Source organism: Anopheles arabiensis, chromosome 3 (genome assembly GCF_016920715.1).
Source record: "Anopheles arabiensis isolate DONGOLA chromosome 3, AaraD3, whole genome shotgun sequence".
In the NCBI taxonomy this organism is placed as follows: Eukaryota; Metazoa; Arthropoda; class Insecta; order Diptera; family Culicidae; genus Anopheles; species Anopheles arabiensis.
This window is the reverse complement of record NC_053518.1, coordinates 25,888,820-25,907,153: the sequence shown is the minus strand read 5'-3', so window position 1 is coordinate 25,907,153 and position 18,334 is coordinate 25,888,820. Positions and strand designations below refer to the sequence as shown.

Here is an 18,334-nt window from a genome sequence, read left to right as displayed (position 1 = left end):
TTTTCTTGCACGAGCGGTACACGTTCTAGCGTTGGAAGGCTCAATTCCTGTAATGAATATTATATTGAAAAACAATATTTACGCGATGGGGCACAGAGAAAACAGCACTTCAAAGACGAATGCGTATGTTTTGTTTGTAAGTATCATTTTCCCCCCCGAAACGGCTACTGCACTTAGCAAAAGGCGGAAGCTTTTCAAGCATTTTTTTATGTTTTCGTACATTATTTTTCAACCAAAAATTGCTAGTAGTAGCCCTTCTTCAACCACAACGACACGTTTGATTCGATCGACATTGAACTCCCCCCCCCCGTCACGAATCCAATCATAAATCCATACCGTGTTATTATAATTTTACAACACTTTTTACCCACCAAACAGGCAGCCAAACGAAGGCTGTTGTTTTTGCCCGCTGTGTTGTGTTGTGCATTTTCTTTTGCAAACATGCTGAACCACCGCAACACGCAGTGTTCGAAGAAAATGGCTTCCCGTCAGTGACCACATTCCAATTTCGGCGTGGCTTGGAAACGACGCCGCGATAAGAACGTTGGTGTAACATCGTTGGCAAAATAATCTCCTAGAAAAACCAATGTTTTTGTTTCGCACAAAATCCAACCGAGGGAACGATGACAGCGGGTTCGCTGGAATTGCTTTTCTTCCCGACGCCGACCTGGGGGAAATACATCTCGAACAGCGTTTTGAGGGGGGATTCAAAATTCGATTCTGACATGCTGCTGGAATTGGAAAGTGGATAACGCCCCATCGTTCGATATCGATAATAGGACGAGCGACCGCATTTGGCAGCTCGAGTAGGTTTAGTGCTGCTGACGAGGTGCGTTAATTTTACCACCACAAACGGCAGGAGTAGTAGTAGTGTGGTAGAAGTGGGGGTGCGCATTTTCTTTGTTAGCCTTTCTATCGCGCTAATGATGAATGGTGTTTTACAGTGTCTCATTTCCATTAGAGCCGGTTGGAGCGGTATCAAATGGTACTGCGAGTCACTTGAGATCGATGGTGGCTTAAACGTCTTGGAACACTTGACTTCTTGGCAGTTCTTGGAGCGTGATAAATCAATTCGCTGAATCTGCTTAATTAAACAATCAAGACGCCATTATTATTCATCGCATTTGAATGCCAACGGTCGTGTGGTTTATGTTAAGTGTTTTTATGAGCTAATGACTTTTAATGACTTCAAAATCAATTCCATGATATACTAAACGGCGGGATATACCTCTTACTATTTAAATAACTTAATAACTTAACTTAAATAATAAAAACCTAACATAAACAACATTATTTAACATGCATGCAATGTACAGTCCACCAAGAAATACAGCATTACCAGGAAAAATGTTACTCTACAAATCTTCAAATCTGGAAAAAGAAGCGCTGCCGATGCTCATAAGACTCATAAGACAGCTTGACAAAATGCTCTCCCACATTAGCTTTATTGGTTGCTGGCAAAGAGTCTGTCCAAACAATCGCTCGAATTTCCCAGAAAGCTTACGATGGCGTTCGTCCCCGTCTTACACTCGTCACGGTAACTTACACGTTACAAATCAACAAGCTGTATCGCCTCCCGAGAGGAAAGATGAAAGCGCCCCGACCGGATACGGTGCAACGATGCAAGCCAAGAAGCTAACCGGTGCACGCCATGCTTTTCAAGCGCTCGATCGTTCCTAATGTTGTTTTACTACCACGGTACCCGTTCCTTTACCAGCGGGAGTCAAAAACAGGATTTTTCTTGTCAATTTTCTCACCCCAACTCGCTCGATGGGAGCAGCACAGCCCGTGGCGTTCTGGCATTTGATCCCATAAATACCGAGGTTAAAGCTTAGCCACAACAACAACGGGAGCCACACACACACACACACACACACACACACCCACACACACAGACATACACACACTACGTTAAGGGTGAGAATTATGGGTTCTATGCGCTGGCGTGCGATGCATGTTTGAGACGCTAGCGCTAACAAACACGTTGTGTGCGGTGCCAAGCTAAGCCCCGGCTGCGCTGTGTGTGCTGACGATCCATGTCCCGCTGTGCACCGTATGCTGCTGTGCTGCCGTTGCAACCGGGTAACCTTTTTCTGAGTGTGCGCTTAGTGGGTCGTTTTCTTGAAATGAATATCCCATTGGCGTTGAACGCGAAAGGAGCGAAAGGTTCGGATCGCGGTCACAGCGCACACTGCGCTGCATTGATGTTGCCATTGCCAGGCCCCATTTGTTGCACACATACACATGCTACATTGTTGCCGTACGGAAATTGGCCCGAGTGGGTTGACGGAAGACGGCTGGGCACATTAAGTGTGGAGTGCAACATTTGCCATCGCAACGGGTTCAGGTTGTTGGTAGCTACTAAGCGGGAACATAATGTGTGCCCTCTGCGCTGTTGCGTCGTTTCTCGTACCGTGGGATTATTATTTGTGTTCTTTTCTTTCATTCTCCCCCGTGCTGCTCCTACACTGGAAACGTCTGATGTAAATACGTGCTGTGTTCTACTTTTGTTTCAAACGGCCTCAGCGTGTACGGTTGCTTCTTTTTTGTGCTGTTGGGTGGCACTCACTATGATCTATTGTGGTTATGAATGTATTTCACGACATTTTGAAGCCAATTCAGCGGTTGTGTAGTTGAGTCTTTTCATTTCAACTATAAAGCTACTATCGCCCGCACACATCACGTGGGCTTTGTAGGGCTTTTGGGTGAAAAAATTGCTTCTTTGTTTGCGCTGTACAAGCGATAGCATGCTGCTTGCTTATGAAAATTATGTTTCAAATATATGCTACAGACAAATTAAAGCCATCAATGATTAAGGGTCTGTTTGCATCAATAATCTTCCCTAAAGATTTCGAAGAATTCAAATTAAACTGCACTTCGCCACCTATTGAAAAGTTAAACACAAAGCGCCAACAGGTATGCAAAGTGCATTACAGAATTGGCATATTTGAAATCAAGCTATCCAAAAAGGAATGTAGCACGCGGAATGTGTTCGCAAGCGAAGCATTTTGTGCAACATTTGTAAAACCGTATCCAGAAACACAAGAGAAGTTGTTCGTAGTTATGCCCGAATCGGGTAAATCATGTTCATAATTACGAATGGTAGAATTGTTTTGTTCGCCTACCAACAACAGCTCCAGCAGCGTACAACCGTACATACAAGTGCTCGAGATAATAATGAATCATGTATCGCTGTAAGCTTTTCGCTGAAATGGTGTGATTCGATTGGATTCGCGTGAATACTAATACAATGGATTCATTGTTAAAATCTTTTTTTTGTTTCAATGTATTGTTCAAATAACAATGTAGTGCTCTTTAAATGTGTTACATTAAAAAATATTTAATTCGTCATAAAACCGTAAATTCCTAATGATAGTGTTCAAAATGCAAGCCTACTCAGAAACTTTTTTTTACTGAAGTTCAGTAAATTTTACTGTAGAGTTTTGACCTGAAGGTTCAGTAATCCTTTCAGTAAAAAGAATGTTTACTGAATCATTCAGTAATGTTCGGTACTCACCAAAATGACAGCTCGTGAGTTTTCAAGCGATAGAATAATGACGAAATTATTAAAGTAATTCTTTTAAATTTAGTTTTTTATTTATGCGCAGAGATTGCCAGTTCCTCAATTATATTCATCAAGGTTTTATGTTATTTCATACAGCGCTTATACTGTTTTTTGACGCAACAAGTTTTGATGGATCAGTAAGCGCTCAAAGACACCATGACATTTTCACAAGTACAGTAAATTGTAGCAAAGATTTTAAACACCAACACCATTGCAAATTATTTCAAATTAATCCTGCAAGCCGAAATTTCACCTGAAATTTATTAGTCGTAGCCTGACTAATAATCGACTTATTCAAAACGACTAATTTGACACTGATTTTACTGATTTTCAGTTTTACTTAAATGCATTCAGTAAATAGTTTTACTGAAAATCAGTAGAACCATGACATTTATGGTGAAAACCAGCAAAAATTTTTATTACTGTTTCATTATTGTTTCAGTACAAAACTTTACTGAAGCAGGATTAATTTGCTGTGTACATTACCTATTAATTCACGTAATTTGCACAAGTACACTAATGCTTCGATCAATCGAATTTGCTAATGTCTCTTTCATCGATGGTTGCCCTACCGGCAACACTTGCTTTAGCGACACCAAAAGCTCAAACAACTCCCATTCCCTATCGTGGTTCGTGGCCGTCGTTTAGCTGCGTAAACATTTGCTCACCGAAGCATCAGAAAGCCTCATTCAACCGCACCACACACGTCTCATTCAACACTGCCCTCCCTCCTGTCAACGTGGTGTCTACGTGAGGGCTGAAAAGAAATCACAAATCGTCATCGTTTCACAACCACAAACGCCCACCGATGCCGAATGCTGCCAACTGCGGGCCCATAAATTGTCCCCTACGCGTCCAAGATAAACTGTTAACCACTTTCTGCACACAGTCACGCACCAGGCTTCAGCTTCTTCGGGGCTAGTTAGTTGAAAATTTATGCAAATAAATAATGGCACCAAATGCTGCTACCTCTTGGTGTTGGTGCGAAAGCTGTGCCGATCCTTCCTCCTGCAGGCTTCCTGCCTGCTAAGTGGCTCCATAACTCAGCCCATGAATTAGATGAATCCATTTTGCCATGTTCCGGTGGTGGTGCTGGTGGTGTTGGTTTTAGTCCTTGTCACCGGAAAAGGAAAGCGACGAATAAATAAATAAATATAAATTCATATTGAAAGCACCACTTGGTCCAACGGTGCAGCCTCAGAATTCGTCGTCGGAGCGAGCTACTGCTACGTGATCCGCTACACAATTTCGGTTATGGGCTGTGTCCCGACACAAGAGGACACTCGATGTCCCACGCGTATCACCCACCCGCCCAGAAACACAACCCCGAAATGAACGACGACGTGTGCGAGGGTGTCCCACAATGCGTTATCAAGAAGATGGGCTTTCCATTTCATAATTTCAATTTTGCCAAATCTCCTAAAGCGCTCGTGATCGCATTCCTTGTTCGTTCCCTTCCTAGCCTTTGTTCCCACATCCATCCTCATCCTCCCCTAAGGCAACATGATTCATAATTCTATTACGGATTCTTATTTACGCCTCCAAACGCCTCCCATTTCCGGCTACTTTCCTTTCGTTGCAGGTTGGCTCGGTCCGGCCAGCTGGGCCATGTCGCTGTTCTCCGCCACGATCGTGGTGGCGCTGTGCCGTCGCAAATCCACCCGCCTGACGGCCGTCCTTGGGGGGCTGGTGCTGGCGCTGGGCATACTGTTCACCTCGTTCGCCACCCAGCTGCACCAGGTAGCGTTCAGCTACGGTAAGTACACTGACGGGGCGGGGAAGGCATCGCTCGAAGCACTTCTGCGACACGGGTTTCTACCTTTGCGTCAAGTGGGTGTAGGTGGTGGTAAGGATAAGGATGTTTTATTTGCATGTTTATGAGCTGTTATGCTCTGTCCAATGTCGCCGCAAGACAACACACCGATAAAGAATGTTTTTCATGGCATGATACTAGGAACGGTTTGGAAGCAACAACATCTACACACAACAGCCAAAAGACGACCTGCAAGATGAAGCTCACAAGTAGGTTGGCGGAAAACGTTGAACGCGCAAAAAAAAAAGACACGATATTAGCTCTTGGAAGGAGAAGCAGCACCCCCATCTCTGTCTACTTGCCGAACTTGGAGCCAGCCACCGAAAAGCAGTGCTTCCTATCAGAAGCTTATGTTATTGTTTTCCGAAGCCAGTTATCCCCTTTTTATTTCCGCTCGCGTAGACGTCTCAGCCTGCCTCAAGTGTTCGCCGGCCGGGTTTGGCATTCTGCCCACAAAACACGGCCGATGGTGATGGTGGTAGTGGTTTGGCTACTATCCCATTTGTGGTCGGTTGTGCAGTTCCGTAGACACCTCTTTGGAGTGTCCTGGTTTGAATAACAGCATGAATATGCATGGACCAAGTGTGTGTGTGTGTTTGTGTTGTGCGTTTCAATTATTCATCCAACGTACATACCACACGGTAATGATTTTTACCAACACCGTGGTTTTGGAGTATTTTTGCTTCCGAGGGGCAAAAATTAACAGTCAACTGTCCCGTGCTCCCGGCAACACCCGAATGTCCTGCGGTATGTATGTAACTGTGTGAGTGTACAGTGCGGTGTGCAATGATAAATATTCCAACACGGGAACAAATATGGTGTTTTGAGTAATTAAATGGTAACGAGCAGTTCGTGGTTGTGCTAGCATGCGACACGTGGTTATGATTGCATACATTTAGGTGTAGATCGCTTTTCCTGATACTGAGTGCACTCGTAAAATAACAGAGAAAAATAAATTTTCTTATAGGTGAACTAAATGGTAAACTAGATGTTCAATCTTAATTAATTCAATATTCAATTCATCGCTAAACTATGGTAAGAACTTTAAAGTAACTAATTTTTTAAAGTTTATTTAACCTATCCTATCGATTTGTTCGATTTAAATCGTTTTCAGTATTCAACAGTATAACTGCTGCATACCTTTAGGCGTTACATTCTACTTCATATTAGAATACAGTTACCCCTAAAACTGTATTGATTAATTTAAGCATACTTTTAGGCGCTTTGTATCGTTAGTATTGGGATGAGTGGCAGAGTGCCAGGAGGCATCCCATGAGTGTTCTGCGTACATAGTGTTCGTGAGATATTGAACTGATTTATTGGTATCGAATGACAACTGTATCCGAAAAAGCTCTTGCAAAGTCTCTTAATTGTATTGGTTGCTCTTGCACTCTCTCTCTCTATGCAATGAAGTAGTTATGGTCCATTTCCGAAACAAGACACAACTCAATACATCATTCGACACCTTTATCTTCAACCCCCTGTTCAAGTATTCGAACATATGTCTACCCATTCATCTCTCATACTGCCCATTACTATCTGACTTATCGAACGCCGTTTCGAAAGCCTTGCGTTCTAAATCTTGGTTGGCTCTAGATTCATGTTGGTCCTGTCCAGTAACAAAACGTTGTCTATTTTCCTGTATGCAAAGGTGTGAGCTTTATGGGGAATGTTTTTTTTTTTGTTTTTGTTCTGCAAGTCAACCCATTTATTCGGCAATCCATTGTCGAATATTGCACAGAGCACTCCATTTACAGCCCGCTTTATCCCCTTGTGAGCCAGTGTTACATTTACAAAGGCATCCCATTTTACCAACCCCACTGCACCATACCCCATACCCCGATAAAGCGCCCCTTTTTTGAGCTGCTTTTCGAGCAGAAATTATGGTCACTTCGAGTGCTGTTGCCACCTGTCTGCTACCTTTATGCAGCATAAAATACGCAGAGCACTTCCTTCCTGCAGTGCCGTTTCAAACAACAGCCCTTCCAACAAAAAAGCAAAGCTACACTCAATTGCGTAAGCTTTATAGACCCTCGTCCGCCCACTATCGTTGGTTCATCCGTTTTGCAGCGAGCCGCACCCAACGGTAGTTCGTGGGAGTTTATATTTTCCTCGCCTTCCGCGCATACCGGGGTAGCTCGGCCGGGATCGATTTGCTTTATTGCGTTACGGCATACAGCAGACCCAGGCCCAGGCGTACTGTTTTTGAGCTAAGACACACTATCTTCGGCACCGGCCCCGCTTAAGGTCGGATGACCGTGTCCTGAGACCAGCGGAATGTAAGGCCAGTGGAATAATGCGCCACACCATACCAATTTCAAACGAGTGGGCCTTGTTATGGATTATGTTTCTTCATGTTTTTGTGCCACAACTACGCCACGTGTTTCCTGCCCCCTTGCTTGCCCGGGGTTGCGAAAGGATACCAGCGAGCGCCCGACATCGTCCACTTACATTTCGTCGTCTGCCCTGCTCCGGTTCGCTTCATTCTAGTGACCGAGTTTCGGGGGACTCCGGCTCGTGGCAGTGGGGAGAAAATGGCACCCAACCCGAAAGAATGGGCAGCGTACGATTAACCCAGATACTTTCCGGTGCCGGTGCGGTTCCATCTCGTTGACCATGGAATTCAATGCCCATGGAGGGAGGGCTTTTTTGCTGCTTCTTCTCGCACTAGCAACGACCACCCGGCACACGGTCGGGCTTTCGTTCTTGGTCGACATTGTTACCTCAATTCCACCGGGCCCGGGGACCTTGGCAGAAGACTGCTGCTGGCACTAGCTCGCCCGAACGCACTCACCTTACCACCAAAACTGCCACAAGCCACCGCAACTATCACCATCCCATCGGTTGGGTCTGGTGTCCTTACCAGCTCACTACTAATAACTGCTCCGTAATGTTTTTGCTTTCTTTCCATCGTCCTACTGGGATCGTCATTGTCGTTCGTCAACCGACATCTCATCACACTATCGACATCGTCGTCCTCCACTCTCACACACACACACACACTCGCAGGCGTCATCGTAGGCATCGGATCGGCCATGGTACGGGAGTCGGCCGCCGTTATGCTGGGCCATTATTTCAAACGGCGGAGACAATTTGTCGAAATGATCACCATGTCCGGTGAGGGTGTCGGTGTGGCACTGTTCTCCGTCATCCTGAAGGAAGGCGTCGGGTAAGTAGGAAATCAATTTCAACTACGAATGGGTCTGGAAAACAATGGAGTAAGGCAAAAGGAAGGCAAAATAGTAGCAGAGTAATCGTTATCTATCTTTTAGTTTTGCAGACTTTTTTTCAATAAAAGTTCATTAGGTTTTACGTATTTCAGTTTATTGGTTCTTGGAAGAGGATTGACTGGAAAATTGTTAAGCAAGCTTAGAACAACACGCAAAAAGGAGAAATGAGAAACACTCGAGCTCTCTATTTATTGCTATTACTTAATCAAAGTACGATAAACAAGGGAGAAAAACTACCCTCATTCTGTAAAGCTTTCCAAGGTTCTTTCTCGCTTTTCGTTCGATCGTCTGGTCCCCGTTTTATCGTTCACAGGGAAAGCTTCTTGCATGACCACGTTACTGTTGCGACCGGACAAAAATAAGCATCACAACCGAGAAGCAACTTCATTCAGTAAGCTTCATTCAATGGTCTGCCGTCGGTACGGTCCATACTGGCCGTACCGGGACCGTTCCATGCGTTCCATATTCCCATGCCATGTCTTCACGCAACGACTTACTGACCGAGGCCGCAGTAGCTTTAATCAACACAATGATACACACGTCGGCACGGCTCTTCTTCCGTGATTAATAAAAGGAAAACAAAAACCCTTATACCGGTGTGCTGGTGGTTCCGGCGGGGAAAAAATAGAAAAAAGAGCGTGCTCTTCGAGAGACGGAAATTCATTATCATTTCCGCAGCAGACATACACCATCGTTACCGGTATTACAGCAGGCTTCCCAGTGATGAAGTCGTTTGTTGAGCCTTGTGCTTTTTGAGTTTCCTATGTGTGTGTGTGTTTGTTTCAAACGGAATATAATACATAAGCAAAATTGAGTTTGTATTCAGTGGAAAATAGCAACGATACGATTAATTGCAGGCAGTCAGTTATGCTGATCCAGGCAGAGGGTTTACACAGCGCATTTGAACTGAGGCCGGGGACTCGAATCGGCGAATATCCTTCTGCAGGATTGATTCAATCTTAATGCAAACGATAAACAACTCGGCATAGTGTGCCGTAAACATTTACCCTGAGAATGCCCTTTTTTCACGTGATTTGTTTGTTTCAATCCGGCACTATCCATCACGGATAGGTCTGTCCTGCCCCCTTAATCCGAAGTTCCAACAAAAACTACCTACAGAAAAAGGGTTCTTGTGCGGGCTTTTATTCGCTTCTTGCATTCCATTCCAGCACGGAGTCACTAACACACAGTCACTCGGAATAATTTGCATCAATCAAGTGTTCTGGCACCTTCGGGCGATTGCTTCTGCGCTCCAACACTGGCCAGCATCCATTTCCGACCTTCCAAAGAACGCTGTCATTCACTTTCATTTTCTCTATATACATCTCTCTCTATATATATCTCTATCTTTTTCTCTCCCACACACACACACACACACGGATACACTTTTTGCAGGAAAATGGGCTGGCGCCTGGGGCTGCAAGCGGTCACCGGTCTGGTTTCGTTCAGCTTCTTCATGGGACTGCTCTACCGGCCGGCCTCACTCTATCATCCGCAACGGCGTGCGATACTACACTTGAAAAACCAAAGGAAAAAGGTAAATCACATACACACACAAACACCACTCAACCCACCCACAACACGAGCACGAGCACTATGCAGATTGTTGCTTTATTCGCACTTCCGGCACATGCCAGTCTGCTGCCCGAAAAGGCTTTTCAACTTCAACACATCCGTTAGCGTTGTCTAAGCACCATCCATTCACTAACTCACTCACTCTCTCTCACACACACACTGCCCACAAAGTAAAATACATTGATATCACGCTGGAAGGGAGCAGAGGAAAAAAGTAAACCTCGAGATTGGAAATGGCCACACCGGGTGGAAGTTTATTGAAGAAAGAGATTGAATCTGTGTTCCAAGAAATTTTGGGCCTGGCTTGGCAAGTAAAAGGTATCAAGTTTCCGACGCTCTAATCGGTGCTAAAAGAGGCCAATCAACTCGCAATAGAAATATGATCGCTGCCGTCACATGACGCAACGGCCAACGCAGCTGGCCGCATTGAGGGTTGGCTAACTTCTTCGAGAAGCTTTGAGCATTGGATTTAGTTAATAAAATAGTTTTCTTGAAATATTGCTCGATTGAGTTAGAATCAAAACGGATGTTCATTCTTCAGGATAAATTGAAACTTTTACTTGTATATGTGTGTATATCTTTTTTCTATTTCCTAGTCTTAGGGGTTTTCAGAAAAGTTCAGAAAAGCTCATTTCTATTCCCAGTAGAAGCAATTTACGTCTAGAAAAAAGTTAAAATTCAATTCATCATCTGTCTGTTCAATATGAGCCAGATTGACAGCTTAATGAATGAGCGTTGTGTTAAAAGTTCTATTGAAGAACAGATCTGCTGAAAACAATCGATCGATACTAGTAGTTTCATTAAATATCTTCCTTATTGCTTCGATTCTACCAAGGCTGTATTAGACACTCTTCCTTCGTACAGTTTAATAAACCTTTCAATCATCGCATTGTTTCATAAATCGTCCATGCGTCCTTTTTTTACATTTCCTGCTCACCAAGTAATGCGTTTTTGAGTGGGCCCTCTCTACACGCTATTCTTACGATTGCAGGTGAAGGAAAAGAAAACGCACGTTCGCACACCGAAGCCACCGTTCCTTGACTTCACGCCCCTCAAATCGTCCTCGGTGCGGATGCTGTCCATCTCGGCATCGGTAGCCGCGCTCGGCATCTATTCGCCGATATTTTTCCTGGTAAGTTACACAACTACGAAGCCGGATGTGGGCACACTACCACAGCTGGAGAAACACAAAATAGAAACAATCCGCCCGCCCGGCGGGCTAAAGGCAAACTAATGCACCTAAATTCCCGCCTCCACATTGGCCTTGGATTTGTGTTTATGCTAGCACTGGTAGCTAAAACTCCACACAGGAAGTATCGTTTTGGATAGCTTGCAACGGAAACGTCCCACCGGGGGCCAATCGGGTTTATTCTGGCTTCCACAAAAATAGGAAGGAAATTGATTTCGCCCACATAAATTGAGGAAAAAACGGGTTTTCTTTTTCTCATCATCCAGAAACATCCAGGCAGCAAATGGGTTTCTATCAACGAAGGGTGGAAAATGTTTATTTGTGAAGGCTTACAAACGTCTGTTGAGGAAGGGTTTTTGTAAACGATATTGTCAGGCTTTCTTTTAGAAAGGTGAATCAACTCGAAAGCAACAAGTATGCTGATGCAAAAAAAAATCCTTTCCCTTGTGCTAGAAGATATTATGGCTTTAAAGGAGTGGAACAATACAGTTTTGGTAAAACTGCTCTGATATGGAATGTTTCGTACTTCGCACATTCTAAATTGTGGACGCAGAATAAGAAAAGCACAAATTGATGTATTAATTAACAATATTTTAAGCACATGCTTACTTATGTTGCCAATTTAAGGCGCCTGTCCAGCGGCATTTCTTTACTAGTTGGTATTTTCCGCATTTGTTTATTCAATATAAACAGTTAATTGACTTCTTGAACTCTTTTCATCCTTAAAACATCACAAGCCGTTCCTCGTCTAGAAATAAAGGTGTAATTTTAATTTCAAAATTTTAAAACAAACAATTGCAACACCAGTTTGCATACCTTCAGGCGCTTATTAACAACCGACGAGAAGTGAAATACAATTAGACCAACTAAAACGCACTTCAATACCGTTCATCACGTGCGCAGTTTAAGTGATTATTAGCTACCCAAAAACTCATCCCAATTCGAATCGAATCATTTTACCAATTCGATTAGTTAGCCCTTGGGGCTGTACCATTGGCTTCGCTAATCAAATCAGCTAGCGCACAAAACGGTTCCAGTGCAAAATTGAATTTAACTCAAACTGTCACGCATCGCTTCATCCGCACGGTGGCCCGAAATTGAACGCATTGTTTTAAAAGCGATAGTGGTTCACGCGGAATCGTGCAATCGCATAACAGCTGAAATGAAAGCAAACAAAAAAACCCGCGGCACCGCGAACACGCTGCAGCAGTGGTTAGTGGGTGTGTTTTCCAATTTTCAAAACCCTGCGAATCAATTTGCGCTGCAATAAGAGCATTTGCGGTTAGTCTCTAGCCCAACCAACCACCGGATCATGACACAACTCGAAACACACGCGCACGTGTATTGGTTGCTATACGCTTGATGCGGGAATTCGCTCACACGCTGCCAACAACTAAGTAACTAAGGGCACCCTTTTGGGAGTTGAGTTTCGTTGTGGATGTGTTGGAATGTTGTCGTTTCCATGGGGGGGGGAGGATCGGGATTAGATTAGTAACATATTTCAAACCCTTGCTCCTCTCGAATGGAAGGGGACATCGTTCGTTTACATTAAATCCTCTTTAAATCGATCCAGTTACTTGCGTGCACGGTGGATTTTGCTAGCCACCGATATGCGATACACGATTCTGCAATGAAGTAGATAAGCCGATGCAACCGCGGTTACGAACCACTAATGGTGGAAAAATTGCCAACCGAAACACCGGAACACTAATGCTCTTATTTATTGAAAACATCCATCTATACGTGTGGTTCCCGCAACAGAAGGAATCTAATCGTATCGCCATTGCAAAAGTGGAGAAGATTTACTTCATTTCGTTCGCTTTCCATGCCGTAGCAACCAGTGGCAATCATGCATTTTTAATGCTTCTCCCGGTCATGGCATTGCTCAACTAGATTCTCTTTTATTCTCTCCTGCTTGCTCCTATTAGTCCCTGCACGGGTTCAGCGAAGGGTACGACATGCAGGACCTGGTGCTGCTGCAAACCTTTCTCGGACTGTCGATAGCGTTAGGTATAGTGTTTAGTGGTTCGTCGATCAACAAGACGCTCGAGATCTCCTTCCGGAAGGTGCAGATATCACGTCAATATGTTTGTCAGGTAGGTTCCGTTCCGTTATCGTCCCCGCTAAATTGCTTTTACCATTTGTTTCTGTCTGTAACCTAGCTCTTCTTCTTTCTCCTCCCTTCAACAGGGCTGTGTTACGTTAGTGTCAGTATCGTTGTTAGTATTATCGGCCGTGGCCGACTACCGGGGCCTCTGCTTCTCGGCATGGGCGTACGGGCTCGGTCTCGGCGGCTACCGTTACACCTTGAAGATGCTTGCGATCGAGCGCATCCGCGGCAAGTACTTCTCCAAGGCGTGGGGTTTCATCAAGGGAGCCGAATCACTGCCGGTGCTGTTCGGGGTGCCACTGTGCGCCTTCCTGAACGACTCGTCCCACCGGTACGGCCGGGCGGGCTACTACATTTGTGCGGCCAGTGCCGCCATCTCGGCCATCATACTGTTCTTCGTCGGGTATCCGGACGGGCGCAACATGAAGTACTCCACCAATGGGTAAGCTGCTCACACTACATAGAATGGGAAGGAAAGGGATGTCTGTGGTCGATAACTAATGCCAGGATCATCTTGAAATGGATTTTGCAGTGTTTTGTAATCAATTTAAACTTATTCCTGGTAGTTTTTTTTCCTCAAAACTTCGATTGTAATTGCTCCAAAACAAGGTTAGTTCAAAAGGCAGTACATGTATTAACACATAGCTCTAAAACCATCATTGTCGTTCTGGAAACATTTAATACCTTCGCCTTTTCCAATTCGAGCAATAAGCAAACAATTACAGACAGTTCAAAGCGCTCCATTTGTAAATGATCTAAGCTCTAAGATCTATGTTAATGATAAGCGATGATGTAGCTCTCAACTTACAATAGACAATTTTGTTCACATTTCCATTAATGGTAATTAAACAACCTGATAAAGCATACCTACAAAGACCCGATACTAATGAATCAAACAAATGAATATTCCTTAGATCCCTTGATTGCTGGCGTTCCTTACCCACAGTACTACTGCACTAAACACACTCTCTGCTTCACAGTTCCATCACATCGCGCTGCACGGCACCGACCTCGTCGAGCGACTGTCAGCACATCCTGGACCGGAGCTTCTCCTCCCAGCGCTACAACAACAACCCCCAGCAGTGGTACAGTGGCAACACGCACGCGACCAACCTCTCGAACGGCTGCCACGGCTCCGGCAGCTATCCCGGTGGCCCCAGCCTGCAGCGCTGCCTGTCCACCAGCCAGTTCATGAACGGTGGGCTTAATCTCTCGTCGGGTGGAATTGGACCGAACTCTACGGCGACGACGGCCGCTACCGCCCCTGGCGCAGGTGGCCGTCTGCTCGGCAACAGTCAATCGCTCGATAATCCGACCAACAACGGGCAGATTGGAGGAGGGACCGGCAGTGCTGGAGGTACTGGCTTCAGCTACCACAGTCCGTTCTGCGGGCAGGGCGCGGGTCAACCGCACGGTCGGCTGCACAAGAGCCTATCGTTCGCGTTCCAGACACCGATGTTCAGCGATGATCCGATACATCACACCTGCCAGCAGGCGTCCGGGTATGCGGCCGATTACCCACCGCCGAGCCGGTGCTACTCCAGGTACGTTTTGCTGCAGCCCCGTTTTAATTGGACCCAATTAGAAAGGGTGCGCTGGTTCGTTGCTCGATGGTGTACTGATCTTTGATGACAAATTTGCAATGCTGGCCCGGTGGTCGCTGGGAGCTAGGTTTATATTTCCCCCGCCATTGCTAGGGGATTCCATTAATATCCCTTCAAAGGAATGTGACTTCCAGCGGATGGGCATGCAGTGTGGCGCAAAAGCGCAAATTAAAACCACCCACAAGAAGGCTTCTCTGTCGACGTGCGTTAAACGCAAAGGATTAGCTGCGTTCGGTTGAACGCTGGTTGGATTAAAGCGACCCCCCGGAGTACACCGCCAGAAGGTTCTGCTTTTGCAGTGAACCGTAGCCTTTAAGGCATGCCGGCCCCGTTGTACTTTCGCAAGAAACACGGTCGCTTGTTTGACACGGGACAGCTTTTTTCACCCCTTTTCCCAGAAAGGCTAATGAAGATGAAATTATGCGAAAATATCCTATATCACAAGCACAACCGTTCACTTGGGATCGTGTGTACCGTTGAGATCGTTCGCGCTTTGTATTTTTTGAGGATCAAAAGCATCTATATCCCTAAGGTGTCAGTCGCTACAGTTGCAAAACCTGTGTCGAAACAGAAGGGGTAGCTTCCTTCGGGTACTTTTCCATTGACCCAAGCCCCACAGCTTCGCTAATACTACACGTTTTTTTATGAATGCAGATCTGCGAGCGGTGCTTTTGGGTGTCTGTTTCTGGGACCATCCCTTCTTAAGTGCCGGTACGTCTATTACCATTTAGCGCCGAATTGTGCTCGCTTAGTTAAATGCAGCTTTTGTTCGCCATTATGTCACGGGCGCCCGGTGCGCTATAGGTAAGGCAATAGGACGCAGGGACGCTACGAGGCCGGGATATAAATTTACTCAAATTATCCTCCTACTGGATTTGCGCACGATGCGGGTGGGGTGATGCTTGCTAAAACCCGACCCCGCATCCGGTTCGGATGGCCCTTTTAGCTTTAGCATTAGCTTTCAGTGACGGTGTAATTTGGCATGTTTTCCTCGGAATTGCTGCTGCTGCTGCTGTGATTAGGAAGATTTAGTGTGGACGGTGCGGCCAAGAACACTTGTCTAACAACTGCGAGCGTTTATAGCAAGAGTGTAGTACGCGAGGGTAGCGAGAGGGAAGCTTCTGGTGGGAAAAAGTGAAGATTTATATGATGCAGAGAGAATCAATTAATTATGTTGGGTTTGCAATTTTTTTTTGCAGAAGAAATATGTTATAACAGTGTATAAAAGTTACATAGAAAACTGTTATACTTGATATTTGTTCATTTTACGATTGACATCTTTTTCAACTTCAAATCGTACAAATTTCCATTGCATTTCGAGGAAGATGAATATCCTTATTAATACACAAAACGGATGTTTGAAACTCGTATTACAGTTACAGTTATAGTTATCTATCTATGTAAACTTTGTAGATTTTTTCGTTGCTGATTTTCCAATGGTTTACCCTTTTAAGCCTATTGTTGAAGGTTAATATGGTTTTCACTTCATGTCAATTAGAGCATTTGTATTGTGGAAATGTTTTGCCATTCCTTAATCGATATTAAATTGTTGGAAAAAGTCACACAAGAGCACACAAGATATACGCCCATTCTCAATAAAGAGTCCTTGAAGCATCCCTGCATCACGATATAAAAAGTCTTTTAAAAACAAACCTCTAAGAGGATTAATCGTTACACCAAACTTCGGTGACACTTTGACACCGCCACAATCGGTTATTAACGTTCTCCACTTTGCCTTTAATCTTTCCGGTAATGGCCGCTTGATTTGGCCCGCTCGTTACACGTTTGCTAGCGGCACGCTCACGCTCGCACCACCATAGATCAACGTCAATTATCGGCCAACAAGGCATTAATAAATTGTACCATTAAAGCACACCTTCCACCTTCTTCCAGCAGGTTGGGAACGAAGCGAACGCAAAGCGCAAAGAAAGCAAAGGGCAATCAATTTTCATCGCACCGTTTTGCGGACGTTTGCGTTTTCTCGGGAAAACTTTTTAACCGTTGCCACTTCTGTTTCTTTATCTCTTTCTTCCTTCATTCTTTTCTTTTTTTGGTACGCCCCACATTTTAGGTGTGAATTGCACAATCCATCCCTAGCGACGCCGGTCACCGTCCATCGGGACACGCTCAACCGGCAGCACAGTTTTCGCGCCTCGAGCCGTGGTCAGACACCGCGCCACACGTCGGCTCACGCGAGCTCGCGCACACAGCAACCGTTAACGCCGCACCACGCCAATCATCACTATCCGCCACAGTACCATCCCCATCAGCAGCCGCATCAACACCAACAGCAGCCGCCGCACCATCATCAACACCAACATCAGCAACAGCTGCCACCGTATCCGGCCAACGGGCTGCAGTACCATCCGTCCCGCAGCCGCAGCGTGCCGGAGGGACTGGGTGTGCAGCCCGGTGCGGGTGGGCCCGACTGTCACTGGAATCACTGCCACTGGACCACCGCGAGCGGAGTCAACTTCTGCCGCCCGAATCGGCCGATTCAGGTGGTCGAGCAGATAACGACCTCCGTTTGACTAAAGTTTAAAATAGTCAAGTTCTTCCTGTGCATCTCGCTGCACCTGCTGGAGGGACTGTTTTCGTGAATAGTTCAAGGAAGGGAAAGGGGAGGGCGGGTGGGTTTTTTTTTTGCAGTCTAAGTGTATGTGTGGAACGGAATTGGGAATTGATTAGCAACAATTGCAAACAAATTTGCCATAAAATAGTGTAACTAATCTAATATCTTAAACCATGACAGAGAAAGAGAGAGATATTGAGAGAGAGAGAATGAGAGAGAGAATGAGAGAGCAAAGCGAAAGCAAACGATTTTCTTCCAAAATGTTTTAATGTACTAAAAGCGACTATACTTGAACGGAACTTCAATCGATTAGAATTACAGATAGGAATCGAACGTCATCGACGCGTGATTTGTCGACAGTGTTTCCGTTTCATTCGCACACACCAAATTTCGAGCGCAAAAAAAAAACAAACAAACAAAACAAACGGTTATTTATTCATACAAACTGTATCAAAGATTTAAAAAAATAAGAAACATCGTTAAAACATCAGTGCGCACTCCGCATCGAAAGCGTTCAGTGTGTAAACACCAAATCAAACGGTCGTTCTGCTGTACCACTGCAACAGTCTACTGCATCGGCACGTGTTAATGGGAGAGCCAGATTGAAACCAGCGACGTGCATTCCGTTCTGTTGAGCGAGCTAGTTAAATTGCAAATTGTACCACCCACTGCAACG

The 18,334-nt window shown here is 45.1% G+C and overlaps 1 protein-coding gene across 8 annotated transcripts in view; it reads left to right on the top strand.

The window, feature by feature from the left end:
• Positions 1-17,700, top strand: part of LOC120902089 — a 55,327-nt gene extending 37,627 nt beyond the window's left edge. For all 8 annotated transcript variants that reach the window (XM_040310582.1, XM_040310580.1, XM_040310579.1 and 5 more), the window contains exons 6-13: positions 5,148-5,321; positions 8,388-8,547; positions 10,004-10,145; positions 11,175-11,315; positions 13,301-13,468; positions 13,563-13,924; positions 14,463-15,026; positions 17,158-17,700. In XM_040310582.1, coding sequence (XP_040166516.1) covers positions 5,148-5,321; positions 8,388-8,547; positions 10,004-10,145; positions 11,175-11,315; positions 13,301-13,468; positions 13,563-13,924; positions 14,463-15,026; positions 17,158-17,617 — 2,171 coding nt within the window. In that variant the 3' untranslated portion in view covers positions 17,618-17,700. The remainder of the gene's footprint in view (positions 1-5,147; positions 5,322-8,387; positions 8,548-10,003; positions 10,146-11,174; positions 11,316-13,300; positions 13,469-13,562; positions 13,925-14,462; positions 15,027-17,157) is intronic.
• Positions 17,701-18,334: the final 634 nt, after the last annotated feature.